This window comes from Melospiza melodia, chromosome 9, assembly GCF_035770615.1.
Source record: "Melospiza melodia melodia isolate bMelMel2 chromosome 9, bMelMel2.pri, whole genome shotgun sequence".
NCBI lineage: Eukaryota > Metazoa > Chordata > Aves > Passeriformes > Passerellidae > Melospiza > Melospiza melodia.
Window position 1 is genome coordinate 12,877,428 of NC_086202.1, and position 16,950 is coordinate 12,894,377.

Here is a 16,950-nt window from a genome sequence, read left to right on the forward strand (position 1 = left end):
TATCTGTATTGACTTAGAGGAGCTAAGGGAACTGCAGGCAGTGTTTATTGTCTCAGGACCCAGAAACAAAGCTTACAGCTGAACAAATTCACTCTACTCTAGGGCATTTGCATGAATTATCTGCACTTGTGCCTAAAAGGGAAAAGTTCATGTTGAAAAAGTACAGCTCCTCCAAATAATCAATCAATTCAAGGCTATTGTGACACTGGAGAGTGTACTATTGTGCCCAGAAACAAATATTCAGAACTATTTCGCTTTAAAAAGTAAGGCTTTTTGAGTTACAATCACATGGCAGTAACTTCCACTGAATTTAAAAATGTTTAAGCAAAATACCTGCAAGCCAAAAAGATTTAGCTGCACCCTGACAGCAAACAAGCATCAACATATCATTTACCATTTAAAACCCATCTCTTCCTCAACCCACTCTCATCTTTGTTATTTCTCCCATGGCAAAACAATTAACTTCACTTTCATGAATGATCCTCCTGCTGCAAACTAGCCCACCAAGAGTGGGCCAAGTTTGAGAGTGACTTTCTCACTTTTAGACAGTACTTCCAGACAGTTTTGTAAGCCAGACCCTCTCCTTCCTTTCTTTGAACTAAACAGCAAGGTCACCAGTAACAGTTATCCCAGGAAGAACCAATGAAAAAACCCTGCAGGCATAAGAGGAAGGAAATTAAGCTTTCAAGACCTCATTCTCTTTCACCCTGAACATGTGGACTTCCACATGCATTAATTTGCCATCTAAGTGTCTGTGCGTGAGAACAGACTTGCAGTGAATTCCCATCTCTTGCTACAGTACAGATTAAATAAGTTCCATCAGCAAGTTAAAGATTGTTAATAAAAATATACAACTGAACTGTTCTCTATAGAAATGCTCCCCTGTATGGGCTATGTGACCACTTACACTGGGACAGTCCGAAGCAGTTCCAGAATCCCTTGACCATTCCACTGCTGAGCTGCATGCAGTTCCTCAGTGCAAACCCCAACAATCTGTAATAAATAACAACAGACATACTAAACAAGGTGGGAACCATGAAAGAACTGTGGAGAAAATGTGCCACGTGGTACTGGATCAAACAATGCACATACAGAGAAGCACCATTTCTTTAATCTAACCAGATATGCTGGGACAAATGGAACCTGAGACAACAGTGGGATCCCACAAGACCTTGTTCTCTCTCTACACTTACCATGAGAAGCACCCTGGTCATGTAACATTTAATCTTGTAAAGAGTGTGTGAATTTAACAATGAAGAGGGTCTGGTGACAAATCAGGGTTTATACACTAGTCTGCTTGACTTTTCAATCAAGTCCACACGACAGGACAGAGCAAGACAGGTTAGGGGCTGAGCACATACAAACACTGCTCTGTCATCCGGCTGCTAGGGGCAAATGCCATACTGCACAAGCAATCTCAGCCAGGCAAGGGAATTGCTGCCACATGGGATTGCTTTGGTGCTCATAAAATCCTTGACCAACTCAGTTTGCTGACTGGTTACATCTTACCCAGCACCATAAAGTAAAGCTGCTTACACACCACATAATCCACTTGTCACTGCAGGCAACTGCACACTTCTGCCTTCCTGTGTAATGCAGGATGTGTTTGCTTTTCAGGATAGGAGCTGCCACACTGAGCAATACCAGATGTCTCTCTAACAGCAGCTGAGATCAGCTGCTTCAAATGAAGGGGTGAAACACCCTTCAGCTGATAGCAGAAGGCAGTTTCTTCCTGCTGTATCAACCACTAGTTTGTGCCTTTGAGCACAATGTTTCACCCTGAGATGAAAAATATTTTTGCCACAGCCTTCTATTTTCTTCCTCAATGTTCTTAAGTCTTTTCCAACAACACTGAATTTTTTGTCAAAATCTGTTCAACTGATGTTTTATCAGGAAAGAGGAAAACTGGAAACTAAGCTCTGAAGAGCAGCAAGCAGAGTGAAGGATGTGCCTTCTGCTGTAGGCACACAAGTGTACTGATAGAGATCTGCGTGGAAAACCCTCATGTCAGCATGCACCAGCTCTGCACACCCCACCTCTCCTGCCCCTTGCACAGTTCACCTTGTCAGGACCCAGCCCTTGGAGGTGCACTTCATCCCCACCCATCTCCCAGGCTTCCTCCATCACCAGCTTGAATCACCCCTGCCTCAGGACACCCCTCCCTGGGCCTTCACTCACTAATTACATACAAACAGCAAGACTCTAAACAGGAAATTATTTTGTGTTCGTTCTTTGCTTTTTGTAGTCATTTATCCTCATGGGTCAAAATAAATTCATAACAACAAGCATCAAACAAAGGGGAAAACCAAGTCAACTGTATGTGTTGTGGAAGATTAGAGGCCAAGGGCCTCAGGATGCAGCAAGCTGACTGTTCTTTGATTCAAGACAGCTGGGCACTAAAGAAGAGATGAGGACTAACACAGTACTAACTGGAGAATCAGCCAGGGATTATCCCGCTTAGTTTGGCTCTCTGTCTCTCCTTCCAGGTCCCACAACTCACCTTGCACTAATTAATCTCACACCCACCTTGTTGTTGTTGATAAAACACAGACATTTGGGCACCTCAGAAAAGCCTTGCAGAGCACTTGTCTTGTGTAGGTTTGTGGTAACAGAACTTCCTTTTACATGTTGCAACTACAGCCAAAGACAAATGGGAGCAACTAGAAGCTTAAATTGTAAAATACAGACACTTGCATTTTCCCACAGGATGGAAGCTTTTCCACAGAGCATGAAGAAATCAGCAGTTGGCATAAACTATGCCACTCTTCCACGAAGGCTATTAACCCAATATGCAATTTAAAAATATCCAAAGCAGCTCCTATCTAAGAAGCATCGCTGAGAAAGACTTTGGGAAAGCAAGCAAACCTGTTTGGCCACAGAAGCTCTCCATGCTGAACAGCAGAGTTAAATCCCAAGGGATTTTTTTAGCGTTTCTTTTGCAAAGCAAACCTGAACCTTTCTTAAACAGTAGATCAATACAGAAAAATTCAGCCTGTAAAGAATCTTTGTGTCAGTACTGCAAGCTACATTTCTGCCATTTAAGTACTGCTAAAACAGCTCCAAGTCCTGCTCCAAACTCTCTCTTCCTGGCATTCAAACCAGTGGATCACTTATTAATATTACTATAGAATTAATTTTCATTTATCTTTACATTAGCTTTTAAAACTGTTTCTCTCAACATTTTTTTTTCAATGCTCATATTTGAAACTGAAGACAGGATAACAAATATCTGAGTTACATAGCTCAAAGCAATGTTAGCTGCACTGCACGCCCAGGAGGTGGCAGTGGGAGCCATGGTGGCTGGGCCATACCTGCAGGAAAGTGACCACCCCAAAAGGAGTCTGCACCGGCTGCATCTGGGGGTCTTCTGTCAGCAGCATGTGCTGGATTCGAGACTCACTGTTGTCCAAAGGGCTGTGCCATGACACGTGGTCACCGCTGCAAAAGGTGTTTTCTAGCAAGGAAAGAAACAAGAAATATTTAGTCTGTGAAGTCTGCTAGAACATTCCTTCTGTTGGCAGCTGCTCCTGACTGCTGCCAGGCAGGGACCTCCGGCCTGGGCTGGGACAGTCATTGGTGACTGTTCACAGTGACTGCCCCTGGCCAGCTCTGCTGAGCCTCTGAACCACCCGAAACAGAAATGGAGTCTCTTTGAGTGATCTGAGTTCAACACTGATTTCAAAATTGCCCACTCTTGAGTCCTGTGGACAAAACCACCATCCTATTTTGATATTAAGCTCAACAGGAAATACTAGCAAATAAAATTAGCCTGTCTCTCATTTACTACTAGTCTCCTTTTTTGAGAAGGCACAGAAGGTCAGCAGGCCATAGTGGATGCCCAATGCCACAGCAATTCACACTCTTAATTTGCCACAGAGAAAATATTCTCAAATGTGAATTAAACACAAATACTACCCTGCTATATTTAATAAAAATTCTGCTGCTCAACTTGTGATAGTGTAAGTCAAAATCACTCTCTCTCTCCGTTGTCTGGGCGGCTCTGGTGCAGAATTAGAATTAATATGTTTCTTCTTTCCCAAACAATGAGAAAACCAATAGGCTATAAATTTCATTCTATGTCAGAACAGACTGCATCAAAACAAGGCAGGCATTCCTTTCTTTTCCTCCCCTCCTACTTAGAAAGACAAAACCCCAGATAATCCCATGTTCCACAGCTAGTGCATGCCAGAAGGCACACCAGAACCCATCTGTCTGATGCAGCCCCATCACAGGAAAGGCTAATGCTTGCTTTCTGAGTGAACTAGAAGTAAAACAACCAGCCATGACCACATTCACAGCAATTAAAGCACAATCCATTTGCATGTAGTTCCTGGAGCATGTGTGGTAATGCTGCCTAGCTGACTGCTTTTATCTTGGGTCTTGTGCTTGTCCAAGCAGAACTTTATTGTACATACAAACAAACAACCTGGAATCCACATTCTGCCCTCTGAGATAGGTGTAGTGCTCCAGGGATGAAGTGAGTACTGCCTGCCTGCTTCCAAAGTGAGTGGCAGGCCAAGTGCCCTTCTCCTTGACCGAGCTCATCCATGAAGGCAGTCTGCTGTCTCCCAAGGCCACACTTAGAACCCAGCAGGAAAGGAGGCCTTGCCCACTGGAAGAGGACTAGGAACTCCAGTGCAGACTGGAAAACAGTGGTTATCTGAGTTGCTGTCTGTTGAGACTGGAGCATCTTCCATGCTACAGGAGCAGGATACAATTCAGAGAGGTGCCCTCCCATGGTCCTGGATCTTCACCTAACCTTCCCACATCACCTTCCAAACACATTGCAACAGGACACCCTTTAAACAGGGCTAATAGAAGAACATGGCAGTGTCTGCAATAGCAAGAGAAAAACTTTTTGAATTGCCAGGAATTGCAACTCATTCCCTGTCACATTAAACAGCACCACCAAGGAACTGGGTGCTTGTACACCCCATTGCAATAATTGTGCATCAGGACCAAATTTATTATTAATAATTCCTTTAATGACAATTTTTAGTAAAAAAATCTTTTCAGATCTTTTTTTCTCCAATAGACATTTTTCATTGCCATGACAAGCACGGGTTTGTGCAAGGGCAGCAAAGGCAGGATGCTTCAAGGGAGCCCCCAGCAGTAGGCAGGTAAACTCATGAGAGCTCCCTCAGAACTGTTCTGGTTAAAAATATTTGCAGTCCTCTCCCTGATGAGGAGCTGCTGGACTACTCCTGGCTGTAATTTTGGGCAACTCAGTGTGTCTCCACTGGGTGTCCCCATTGCTGTGGGTTTGAACATCTTTATATATGTTTTTTCAGATGAATTTCCTGGACAGCTCATTTGATTACAAATTAAAATAAACTCTAACTACCATAAGGAACTTAGCCTGAAAAATGAGGCATGTAACAGAAGGGCTGTGATAAGTAAGGGAATGTTTTCCTTAGTTAAAATTAGGAAAGAAAGAAAACATAGTGAATGCAAGCTGCTTCAAAGGGGTTATCGTTATGTACATTAAATTACACGCTTCCAGCTCTGGGACTGAAAGGACTGGTTCCAATATTACTTTACTTTTAGAGCTGAGGAAATATAAGCAGAAAAATGAAAAATTATATATTTTTTTAGTATCAAAATCTGGTTAAAGAAACAGCACTTAGAATGTTGCAAGGGATATCTTGTGATCTTTTCCAAGTTAGACAAAATGTGGCTGATTAATTTTTTTAAAATGATAAAAGCCTCTCAGTCACAGTTTTCAGGAATGAAACAAAGCCACAAAGAGCTTATTCTTGGGCCCTGTCTTTATACCACAACATTTTGCCCATCAAATGCTCACACAATTCTATGCTGATCGATCGCTGCGTTTCACTGTTGGTGCTGCTTCTCCTGGGAAAGCCCAGCCCGGTTAGAGCAGGTTTTCAAATGCAAATGTCTCTGCTGGAAACCCACCTGTTTATGGCCATGTGAACACTGAACACTTAGAAAATCTCCCTTTCCCTTGCATACACACGAACACCACAAAATTCACACTGACTACTCAATTAAATCACACCAAAAAAATTCTGCAAATAACATGAAGCCAAATAAAAACCTGTGGGAGTTCAAGAAATTTGGTATTACACCCCGAAACCCAGCTTTCCACTTGCTGCATTGTCACCCATGGGGGATGTAAGATCAGCTCTTGTACAGAGACCATTGCAGCACTGAGAACAGCCTGGATTACATAACTTGTAACCACAAAAACTAAGAAATTACAGAAATAAAGGGCTACATAATAATTTCTATTGCCTCATGCTGGAAACAGGGAGAGTATCTGGTATCCTCCCTTCCTACCTTTCACATTCATGTTTTCAAAAGAGTCAGGGATGAGAACATCACAACGGGATAAGCCTCGTCTCTTTAGGTGACCACAGCAAAACCAACAGTCATCAGAAAAAGTTCCAGGACATGACCAGGTAATTGTCAAATCCATATAACAGCTGGCAAAGCACAAAAATTATCTAGCCATCAACAGGAGAAATTAAAAGCAAAGGAACTAAAAGAAAATATGTTAAAAAGTTAAATCCGAATTATTTTAGCCTATGGATAAATCAGCAAATCCTCAGGTGTAAACTAAGGCTCTGATTTACTGCACACAAGCTGACTGCTGCTGAATACTTCTGCCTCGTGGTAAACCTGAGTTGGCTTCATGTTCCCTCCATGACAGGATGAGCTAAGGTACCCAATCTGCCCCAGGATAAATTCATATCCTTCAGCAGTTACCATGGGAGCAGGGGATGTGTTGTAAATACACAGGCTTGCTCATGGAACCCTCTGGGACTCTTGCACCCTTCCTGCTTGGAAGGGGCACTAACTAACAAGCCTTAAACCTAGCACAGCAAGGTGACTCATCCTCACAATTTTGAAACTGGTTCTTTTCCTGCAAGTTTATGTTTTAACAAAAAACACTGACTTTTCTTTCTTCCTGGTGAGGATTGCTGATTCCATGAAATCCAACTGCTTTATAGGGAGGTATTGATTTCATAAGAAGTCAACAAGGAAATTATTAAAACATTTCAATTCAAACTTACTATTTTAGTTTATAATTTATAATAGCAAGTCTGAAGTCTCTCTATAGCTCTACAAAAATGAAAAGTCTCTAAATCTGCCATAGACTAGCTCTTATACTATTCTATTATGCAAAAGCAGCAGTTATACTAGACCACTCTGTTAAGCCACCCATATTTTGAAGCCTTTAAAATGCCATTATCAATTTTCTTTTACAGCTCACATAAAGCAGGTGAGGTTCCTTCATGCAGCAACAGTCATAATTCAGCAGCACAATCTCTCCTAACTTTACTATCCAACTGCTCTATAATGAGAACTGGGGAAATAACTCAGAGGGAATCATTCCACTGTAGACTAGTAAATTTTCTTTGTCTAACTTTCCTCATGTATTTTCTTGGAGTGAATTCCTCCTCCCTCCTTTAATTTGACTAAATATAGCTCATGCCTAAAGAAATAAAACCAAGTCATATTCTTGGCCTCAGGATGTTTCATAAACATTATAATGCATGCAATCTATGCTCAAGTGGTGTTACCTAGCTCTAGAGAGAAACACAGATTACTTCCCACTATTTTCAATTCCTTTTTTAAACCTGTCAGCTTTCCATATATGGGATCCTGCTACAAGTCCTTACTCCCTTAATCACTGCAGGGAGTAAATGGAAAAGGACAGCAAACTTAGAGAAGTACCAGGAGCTGAGAGAGAACTCCATCCTAAAGGCAGCTCCAGGCTCAAAGTGAGTCAGGGAACATCTCCAGTGAGCTGGCTACCCTGCACCCAGAGCAGATGGCAAACAGTCTTTGGGCATCTGGGAGTCCAGTATCTTCTCTTGCATGTGCATTGTCAGCTCAAGGAGGAAAACAAAGAGCTGATGCTGTTCCACCAGCAAGAAGACAGCAAGGCAACTTTAAGCCTTTCTCCAGTCCATGCAGACTCCTGTCCCCAGCCTGTCTGGCTCCAAGACAGTTCAAATCGCACCACCCTGGTTAATCCAGAGGCCAGAAACTTGTCCCGTCTGACACGGTCCCGCCACATAATTCTTGAGATAAATTTTAAAATTAGAAGAACAGATTTGCAGCCTGATCATTCCTCTGTATCTCTTCTAAGACACCTCCTCCTTCCAAATGCCAGCTAAAATCAGCAATAGAGGGGGCTGAGTAAGTAACCAGATAAATCCACCTGGACAGGGTGTTACAAGTTAGAAGCTGATACAGCACAGAGTGGGAGAAGCCCTAAGTACACTAACTACATTTGCTTGGTGTTGGCACAACAGCCACTCATATCCTTCAAGAGCATATTTCTGTTTCCTCTGTTTCTGGGGAAAGCCAGGCCATCAGTACATGGTCACTTTATTTGGGAGTTTTATTTATTTATATGTGCAAGATGATGCTGAAAGAAGCAGTCCTGCTTGTCCCCTGGATCATGGATCCTACCTGGATCATGCCTTCAGAGCAGTGATGTTGCTTAGCTATGCTTACACAATGCTTGGCAATTCTCTGCTACCTTGGTCTAAAAATAAAAGAAAAATCCAACAAAAAAACCACCCCAGTAAATTTGCATCAGTGTGTGGCATGGGGGATGTTGGCACACAAACAGGATGACCACATCCCTCACAAAGCCAGACCTACATTATCCACAGTGCTCAGCAGTGTGAAAACTGGCTGCTCTAAGGGCTACAAACCTGACTCGGAGATCTCAGCTAAACTGCAGGCAGCGAGTCACAGATGTCAGCCTGCATAACTCAGAGAAATTGTGTATTTGAGGGCAAAGAAGGATTTTAACTCCATGACTTATGGGTGCAGGAATGTTAAAAAGGCCCCCAGTGAATTCCTGACCAGCATGACAGTGATGCAGCCAGACATTTAAATTGAATGCAGCTTATCCAATACTTACAGAAACAACGTAATTTATTGCATTGCCATTACCCCATGTATGGTCTGTATAATTTATTATATAAATGCATTTTCTCCAATACATTTTTAATATTCAGTCTGGCTTTGTTAAAAAAAAGTAATCTGGCAATCTGTCACAAGTAAGATTTGATGCTGTTTTTCAGTACCATTTTGCAGACCAAACAGCTAGAATTAATTGAGAGAAACTAAGGGCAAACACAGAGTCCAATGCTGAAATGTAATAGCTATATTTTTCACTAGACCTAGTTAATATATTTCTAACTAGCTCAATAATAAATATAAGCATACATACAAAGATTTTAGCTATAATAAATCAATACAAAAGTTAAAGATGAAATTTATGCCTAAGTATCTCAAAGTAATACTGTTGTTGCAACTCATTATATGGATGAAAAATTTTTAAAAACAGAGTATTGAAAAAAAAAAAGACTTTATTTAGACTCATTTGCCAGCCACATTAAACTGGATAATTAATGCTAAATTCAGTCTCAAGATTAGTTTCCTAAGCCACAAAGAACTGCACACATGGATTGGTAAAGGGAAAAATTAATTGGGATATAATCTGTGGGGCCCACTGCCAGTTAGTTTATAATTTTGTTTTCAAGTCAGGATGAACATGTTTTAAGAATATACAAGGAATTAGCAGAATCCAAGCTGTGATATATTTGCACTATGTTTAAAAAATGCTTTTCCTCCCTGTTTTTCTTTTTCAGCTCAGTTTTGCTGCCCCTTATCTCCTGCCTTGGGAACAGGAGCTGCCCCAGCCCTGGCACTCCAAAGAGGTGCAAATTCACTCAGTGCTGCTGCCTCCTGCAGACATGCAGCATAAGAGAAGATCCCTTAGGAAGAATTAAATCCCAGGAATACAATTAAACAATAGCTCCACTGCAGGGATTCAAATTGGGCTTTTAGAAACAAGGGGCCTAGATAAAAGGTTCCTTAAAAAAAATAGCAGGGAAAAAAACAGATTACCACTACTGTAAGGACTGCTTGACCTCTGAGGTTTGAAGACAGTTTCAGAAAGCAGAGAAGCGTGATGCAGTTTATTTTCTAAAAATTGCTCTGCAGGTTGAAAATACAAAAATGATTACTGCACAGCTCCAGGGTGTTAAGTCTGGAAAATAAACATCCCACACAAAAGAGCCCAATCAATTTATGCAAACACAGACAAACTTATTTGATCATTTAATTCTTTGAATTGAAAGCCCAATGAAGAGCCTCCCACAACTTCCCAGGGTACATTACCAGCAGGGCAAGGTGATTCTTCATTATCTGTGTTGTGCTTAGAGGCACCACTACTATTGGCAGTGGGATGATGGAAAATGTGTTCTCACTGTAGTGCAGCTTCCACTGATGGAGTTACAAATACTGCTTTTCTTATCACAAAGTAGACTCCAGGCACCCAGATGCCTTCTGCCACAGTGCAGAGTGCAGCAATATAGAAAAAAAAAAATTTAAATGCTATTGTACAATAACCAATTTGGTTCTGAGCCTCTTCTACCCCCTGTTTTCCAAGACATTTCTTTCCATCCCTTACAGATCTGCATATCTGGCTTACTCCTTCTTCCTGCCCCATGCTACGTGTGTACACAATTTCCATGACTGCAAACTCTGGGAATTTCTCAGCAGGCTCCCAGCAAGTGACTCCAGTGCCCAGGGCACACTCCCACCCTCTGCAAGTGGTGGGCCCCCTGTCCTCTCCCTGACTCTGCACAGCCTGCTCCTCCAGCCACCTCCTCCCACACTTTCTCTCCTCCCCACAACTGCATTCAGCTCCTCCACTCTGTTCCCCTCAGGCTTCTGCAGCTCTTACAAACAGCAGGAGCTGGCACATTCATCGTGTTTGGTGTCCCCTCTGTATAAGCCCTGTCCAGGGCAGGTTGCATCTCTCACCTTGCTTTTGCAACAACACAGTTCTCACCCATCTGCAGATTTATCTGCATGGCTCCCTTCTCCAGAAAGGGGAAGCTGGAAGAAGGCATGGCAGCATGAAAGGATTTAGCTGGCATTGTTGAGTATGGCAGAAAAAGAAAATGAACACAGATGTGAGTTGCTCCTCCTCAGTCCCACAGAAGTTTGCTGCTCCAAGCTCTTGCTCCTCTACACCCATCACTCAGACCCACTGCCCTTGGGTACTGCAGGGCTGGGGTGCTTTCACCTCCCCCAGTCTTCCATTTACTTTCTCCATCCTCCTGTTCCAGCAACCATAAGGGAGCAGGAGTGATGTGCTTGCTCCAGGTCAGGCAAGAGACCCTTCCACCCCTGCCCAGTAGCACTGCTACCAGTTTTCTGCACCCTTCACCCGAAGGAGATGCATTTTGCAGCACTCCTTTAAAGGATGGTAGTTACATTGTCAAAAGTGTCAAAAAGTGAATAGCCTCAGGATGGGGTGGAGCCCCAGGAGCCAGAAAGGATGTTATACAGCAGGATCTGTCAGATAAGGACTCAGCTCAAAACAGGTATTTAATACAGTTTATTTGCACATCATGTGGTCCCACATGACCAGTCTGAAGAGATACTTACCTGTCATTTACAAACTTTATCCTGAGTTCTGGCACAGGAAAGCCAGAATGTTTTACAGTTACCTGAACGTTTCCCATCAAGGTGCAACTAGAACAAAGACTGGTGCCCACAGGATTTGGCAACCTTTAAATGTTCTCAGGGAACAGAACTGCAGCAGGGAAAAACTTTTTTCCTTGTTGGACCTCCTGCATACCTGCACATGTGCAGGCCCACTGAGAAGGGAGGATATTTAAATAGACCCATGAGCACCATTAGCTTGTACAGTCACTTGTGATCTTCCCCTAGATATGCATCTATAAGACACTTCTGTTGGAGAGCTTTTAAGGAGCTTGAAGGAATGCAAAAGCAGGATCTGCCTTTGAGGAACCCAAAGAACACACAAGCAGCTTCTCTGAATGGCCTTCACAGCACAAATATCTGACAGACAGACTTAGACTGCACCAGGGTATCTGTTTTAGCAAAATTATTTAAGAAACTGCAAGAAAGGGGAGATGGTCTGTGAGAAAACATTCACAAAGTTATCACATTATAACCCTTTCAGAAAAAGGTTCTAATTACTCAGGCATTAGTTCTGGGACTTGTAATAGACAAGGGGGCAGAGGTCTTCAAGAGAGCACTGTGTCATGTTTATCAGTGGTTGATTATTTTCCCTTAAATTTTCAGGAATTTAAAGCTTGCACAGGCCAAACTTTTGTTTTACTTTGGCAAAGCAGGAGGCCAAAGGGCAGGAAACAGAAAAACTCTGCATTCACACATACTTGCATAAAATAGTTACCACTGAGCTCTACCAACCCATTACGGCACTGCAAGAAAAACACACTTATTCCATTCCAAGGGTTGTATTTATGGTTCAAATGCAAAATGGACAGCCTGTTTATGGAGCATCATTTGAAACACCATCCCAAGTGTTCTGAGAACACTCCTTTAAGCCCCTAATTTTAAATCAAAAAGCACAAGAGTCCACTTCCCTCAGGTTCTGGGCTGCCCACAACCTCTGAATATTCTCTCCCAGTTTCTCTTTCCCACCAAGAACAAAACACTTCCCCTGCTGTGCCCATTTGCTGCCTCCTGGCTGAGCGGGCTGCTGCAAAGGATCTTTGGCTCTGAGGCTGTCAGAAGATGATCTCTAATGAGCTCTGCACACTGCCACTCTCACAGGCAGAGTGGGTTAGTCAGAAAGCACAGTTTGAGCACCACTTGCTGCACAGATCTTCAATAGAATGTGTAAGAAGGTGGATATGTAACAGTGAACCCAACTTCCAGCTCTGCAGTTCATCTGCAGTTACTCTACTCTGCAGTTTCATCTAACATGGGCTTGGCAGCTGCCAGGGAAAACACAGTCCTTTTCAGAAGGCTACTCAGTACGTGTAACCTTCAAACTCTCCTCTGTGCATCCCAAACAATTGCACACAGGCAGTGAGAGAGGATGCTCTTGCAACTGCAGAACAATCCCTCTGTGTTGCTGCTTTCAGCTCCTCCATAGGAGGAGGCAATACTGTTCTCTGCAGAAGCTTTTAACTGCTAAAGCAGTTGCTTCCGTTTCCCAGGAAAGGCTGGGTGGGACAAAGACCTTGTATATGAGAGGCCAAAGGACCTCACACCAGCAGGAGGGGGAGTTTTCTGCCTTCCCTGTGCTGTGTCCTTTGTCCTGCATTCCTGCTTCAGTACAGGGGACAGAGCTTTTATCCAAGGCAGGGGTCACTATGTGCAGCTTCTGCCCTGCTTCCTTTATTTCAGCGTTAAGAGATATTCTTCCTCACAGAGCTTGCTGGTCTCAACATGTGGGCTCCTCCTCACTCCCCTACAGTAGGGAGGCTCTGGGTAGGACGGAAAAAAAGGCTTCCTGCAGAGAGCTTGGCTCCCCTCCACTTTGGGCAGAAAACAGACAGATCAGTCCTGATCTTGAACTGCAGCCGCTGTGGATAAACACCTGCTCGGGGCCAGCATCCAGGCGTCCCTGGGCGTGGGGCCTGCTGGCTGTCCCTCTGCCACTTGGGCTGCTGCAGCAGCCCTGCACAGAGATGTGTCACACAGCTTCCTGCAGGTCTCTGTGCCAGCTTCTTCCCTCCCTCCCTCTCCCAACAGCAGCCCAACTGCAATATGAAAGCTAAAATAACTTGTGCATTTCTTAGTATAACCATGTATCAAAGTTACAAGCCTTGGTGCTCTGTCCATCCCCGACCCTTTGAGAGCAGCACCAGGGCAGATGGACTGATGTAAAACACAGAGAGAAGACAAATTCCCACCCGCTTTCCTTTTCCTTTTTTTAAAATAAAGTAACTGAATGAACTGTACTGAACAGCTGAAAAACAAGCCAAGTTCATTTCCCAGGCAGGAACAGGACATGAGCTGACAGAATTAAAAGGGACAGCATCAGTTGAAATCTCGCCAACTCAAACTGGGCCTAAACCTACTTTATCTAAATTGCAGTAGCAGCTACAAACAAGCCTTCTCTTTCAGGCAGCACTGAGATCCCTCACTTACTGCCTGGAAATACTATGTAATCAGTAAAGCAGTCTAGGGGAAGACAGCTTTCCTTCTGTTTCAACAAAGTCTTTTATAAGCAACAAAGGCTTTCTGTGCCTTTGCTCCTGGCAAAGTCTCTCCGTGCCTTAGTGTGAACCTATCCTTTGGGGCTGGAGAAGGTCAGAGACCTGTTCCCAGCCAAGAACTAAAAACTGGAGAGACAACAGTGGCTTCCACAGCAAGACACAGGAAATAACCATGAATCCAGACAAACTGCAGGAGAGGAAAAAAGCCCAAACTGTGGGAGATTAGAGAGGTAGGGAAGAAAATACTTTAATTTATATTATATAACCATCTTAATGACAATATAAGACATAGACTTTTCATCCTCCAAGTAAAATGAGAGTGCAGGTGTCCTTGGAAACTCCTGGGGTTCCAGTCATGCTTTCCTACTCCCGCACTTGAGACTGGGAGGAGCCTCATGCCCAGCCCTGCTTCAGAGCACCCGTGCTAATGAAGCAAAAGGTGATGTCACTCAGCAGTGGTGCTGGTCCCTTCCTCTCATGTTCCTGGGAAATCATCCTGCACTTCTCAAACCTGGCCAAAGGGCTGCAGGGGCTTTTCTATACTACAGCGGAATTAAATATATGGGGAAGAGATTCTCTAGTGTTGCCTAAGGTCCTAGCAAGTCACAAAGGCCAGAAAGATGCTACTCGCTAAAACCATAACAAATAAGCAAAAATAATGGCCAGCTTATCCCATCAGTGGCTGATGAAGTGACAGTGCTCCAAGGCAAAAGGCAGGGCTGAGTCTGGCACTGGGGTGCCTCCACCATTGTAAAGGGGCAACACCTACTGGAAACAGGAAGAGAAGTGAATTCAATGTAATCCCACAAAATCTAAGGCCATGCAACTCCTTTTGTGCTGCCAGGAAGAACAGGCACACCACACATGTGGTGGCATTCACAGCTGTGTCCCTGCTCTATGCCCTCTCCCAGTTTACCACCACACCTGACAGCACTCTGATGAAGAGAGGAAGGACAGGCCACCAGCTGGTGCTAGTTCACAGCCAGTGAAACCTCAGCCATGGCCAAGGCCACTGCAAAGCTGCTTTCCAAGGACTGGCAAGCTTGTGCCTCTGCAGCCACCCACAAAAGAGAGCCGGGTAAAATCACAAGTGAGGATAAAAGCATTGGGCTCTGGAGGTCCCAAAAATTACAGTCATACAAACTGACTTAATATTAAGCTTTACAAGCCTGCAGAGAGGACCTGCATTACTTTAACTAAGGGAACTCAGATCTACAACAGGGAGTAAAAAGGCCAAGTCTATCTGCAGCCAGCACTTCGCTGCAACGCATTTCACAACAATTTACAAGAGTTACATCTGGCGATTCTGTTGCCAACAACATCAGCAATGCCATCCAGCTCCAGAGGAAGCCAGATACAGGTTAGGGACCAAAGCACGAGCTGGACAGCTGCCTGTCGTGCCCAGCTCATCAGCCAACCACTCTGCACGCCAGCAACCAGTTTGTTTTGTCAGCCAGCACATCATTTGGTACCACTTACAGCACGTACGTCCCAGCTGGAAGCTAGGGGATGTGACAAGGCTGGCTTAGATGGGGGAGGGATGGGAAGTACTGGGGAGGTGAGCTCAAAGGCAGCACTATGGGGAGAAGGGGATTTATTGCACCAGTGCAGGACACTGCACAAAAATGCAAAGGCCCGGGCTCGATCTGAGCTGCTGCTCACAGAACAGCTTGTTTTATGGGAAACATCTAAGAGGAATTAGGCTAAAACCCAACCAATTTCTCATGGACCGCTGAATAACTATCAGATGATGAGAGCTTTTGGCCATGACAAACTTGGGTTAAATTGGAACCAGTGACTTCATGTTTCCATACCCCTTTGCAGAATAAAGGCACGCAGCCCCTGCACACTTGGTTGAGTGTCCTGTTCACCTACAGCAATTTACTGTGCTACAATTTCAGCATTCACACTGCAGAACAGGTTCTGTTGAACTGAAATTGATGTTGATTTATACTTCTTTGTAGAGCTAAAAAACACAGTTAATCTCCATACAATTTTAATCTAAAATCCTGGAATACTAGAGAGGAGACAGGCCAGCTCTACACTGGAAACGGGTCAATATTATAAACAGATGATAGAAAAAAATATATATTTTCCAGAACCATAGCAACCAGAAGAGAATAATAAATTGGCCTGGGGTTGGGAAGAAAAAGATAAGGGTACAGTCAGGGAAAAATGTGTATGAATTACTGGCACATTTCATTTGGCTTTAGTCATCCTCCTGGGAAGAAATAAACAGCTTTACAAACAAGCCAGAGAAGCTTCATTTGTATTCAAGGAAGCAAGGAGTTTGTTTTAGGTTTTGAGTTTGGTCGCTTGTTTTGGTTTTTTCCTTTTTACACACAGAAACTGGCCTGTGTCAAGAATGTTTGAAAACATGTTGGCAATCAAAGAGTCACTGAGACTACTACTCTGAAGCTTTCTGGACCCCAGGAGATGTGAAGCCAAGGCCTGGGGGGTATGGCAGGACAGCAGGTGCCAAGGTACCTGCTGGCTCATGGCTGCAGGTCTGTGACCCCCATCAGATCCCCTAATCCCACTGAGCCCCACTTTCAATGTAAGAGTTATAGCTCATTCACACACTTGTTGGGACAATGTAAAAAGTCTCAGTAGTATCAAGGTAATGAACATTCATTGCTTCCTATGTAACTTACTTTCTTGTGATTTATTGTTGATAAATCCATGCTGGAACATCCATTATTCTGTGGATGCTTTCTGGATGGTTTGTTTCTCTTAGCAGTTTATTAAGACCTGAAATCTGATTGACCACTTAGAAACTTTTTTTGGTGGGTTTTTTTTTTTGTTTTGGTTTGGGTTTTTTTGTTTTGTTTTGGGAGTTTGTTTTGGTTTTGATACAGGTTTTTTAATGGGATGTGAAGAACAGTATTTGCCAGTTTTCCAGTCTCCTGTGGTGCTACCTGTGTCCCCTAAACCAGCAGGGGCTCAGCCT

General features: G+C 43.5%; 1 protein-coding gene across 2 annotated transcripts in view; it reads right to left on the reverse strand.

Annotated features, from left to right (window-relative positions):
• The window catches only part of SUFU (SUFU negative regulator of hedgehog signaling), an 87,878-nt gene that overhangs the window by 42,477 nt on the left and 28,451 nt on the right, over nt 1-16,950 (reverse strand). For both annotated transcript variants that reach the window (XM_063163310.1, XM_063163309.1), the window contains exons 4-5: nt 3,312-3,454; nt 908-993 (exon numbers count right to left, since the gene is read on the reverse strand). In XM_063163310.1, coding sequence (XP_063019380.1) covers nt 908-993; nt 3,312-3,454 — 229 coding nt within the window. The remainder of the gene's footprint in view (nt 1-907; nt 994-3,311; nt 3,455-16,950) is intronic.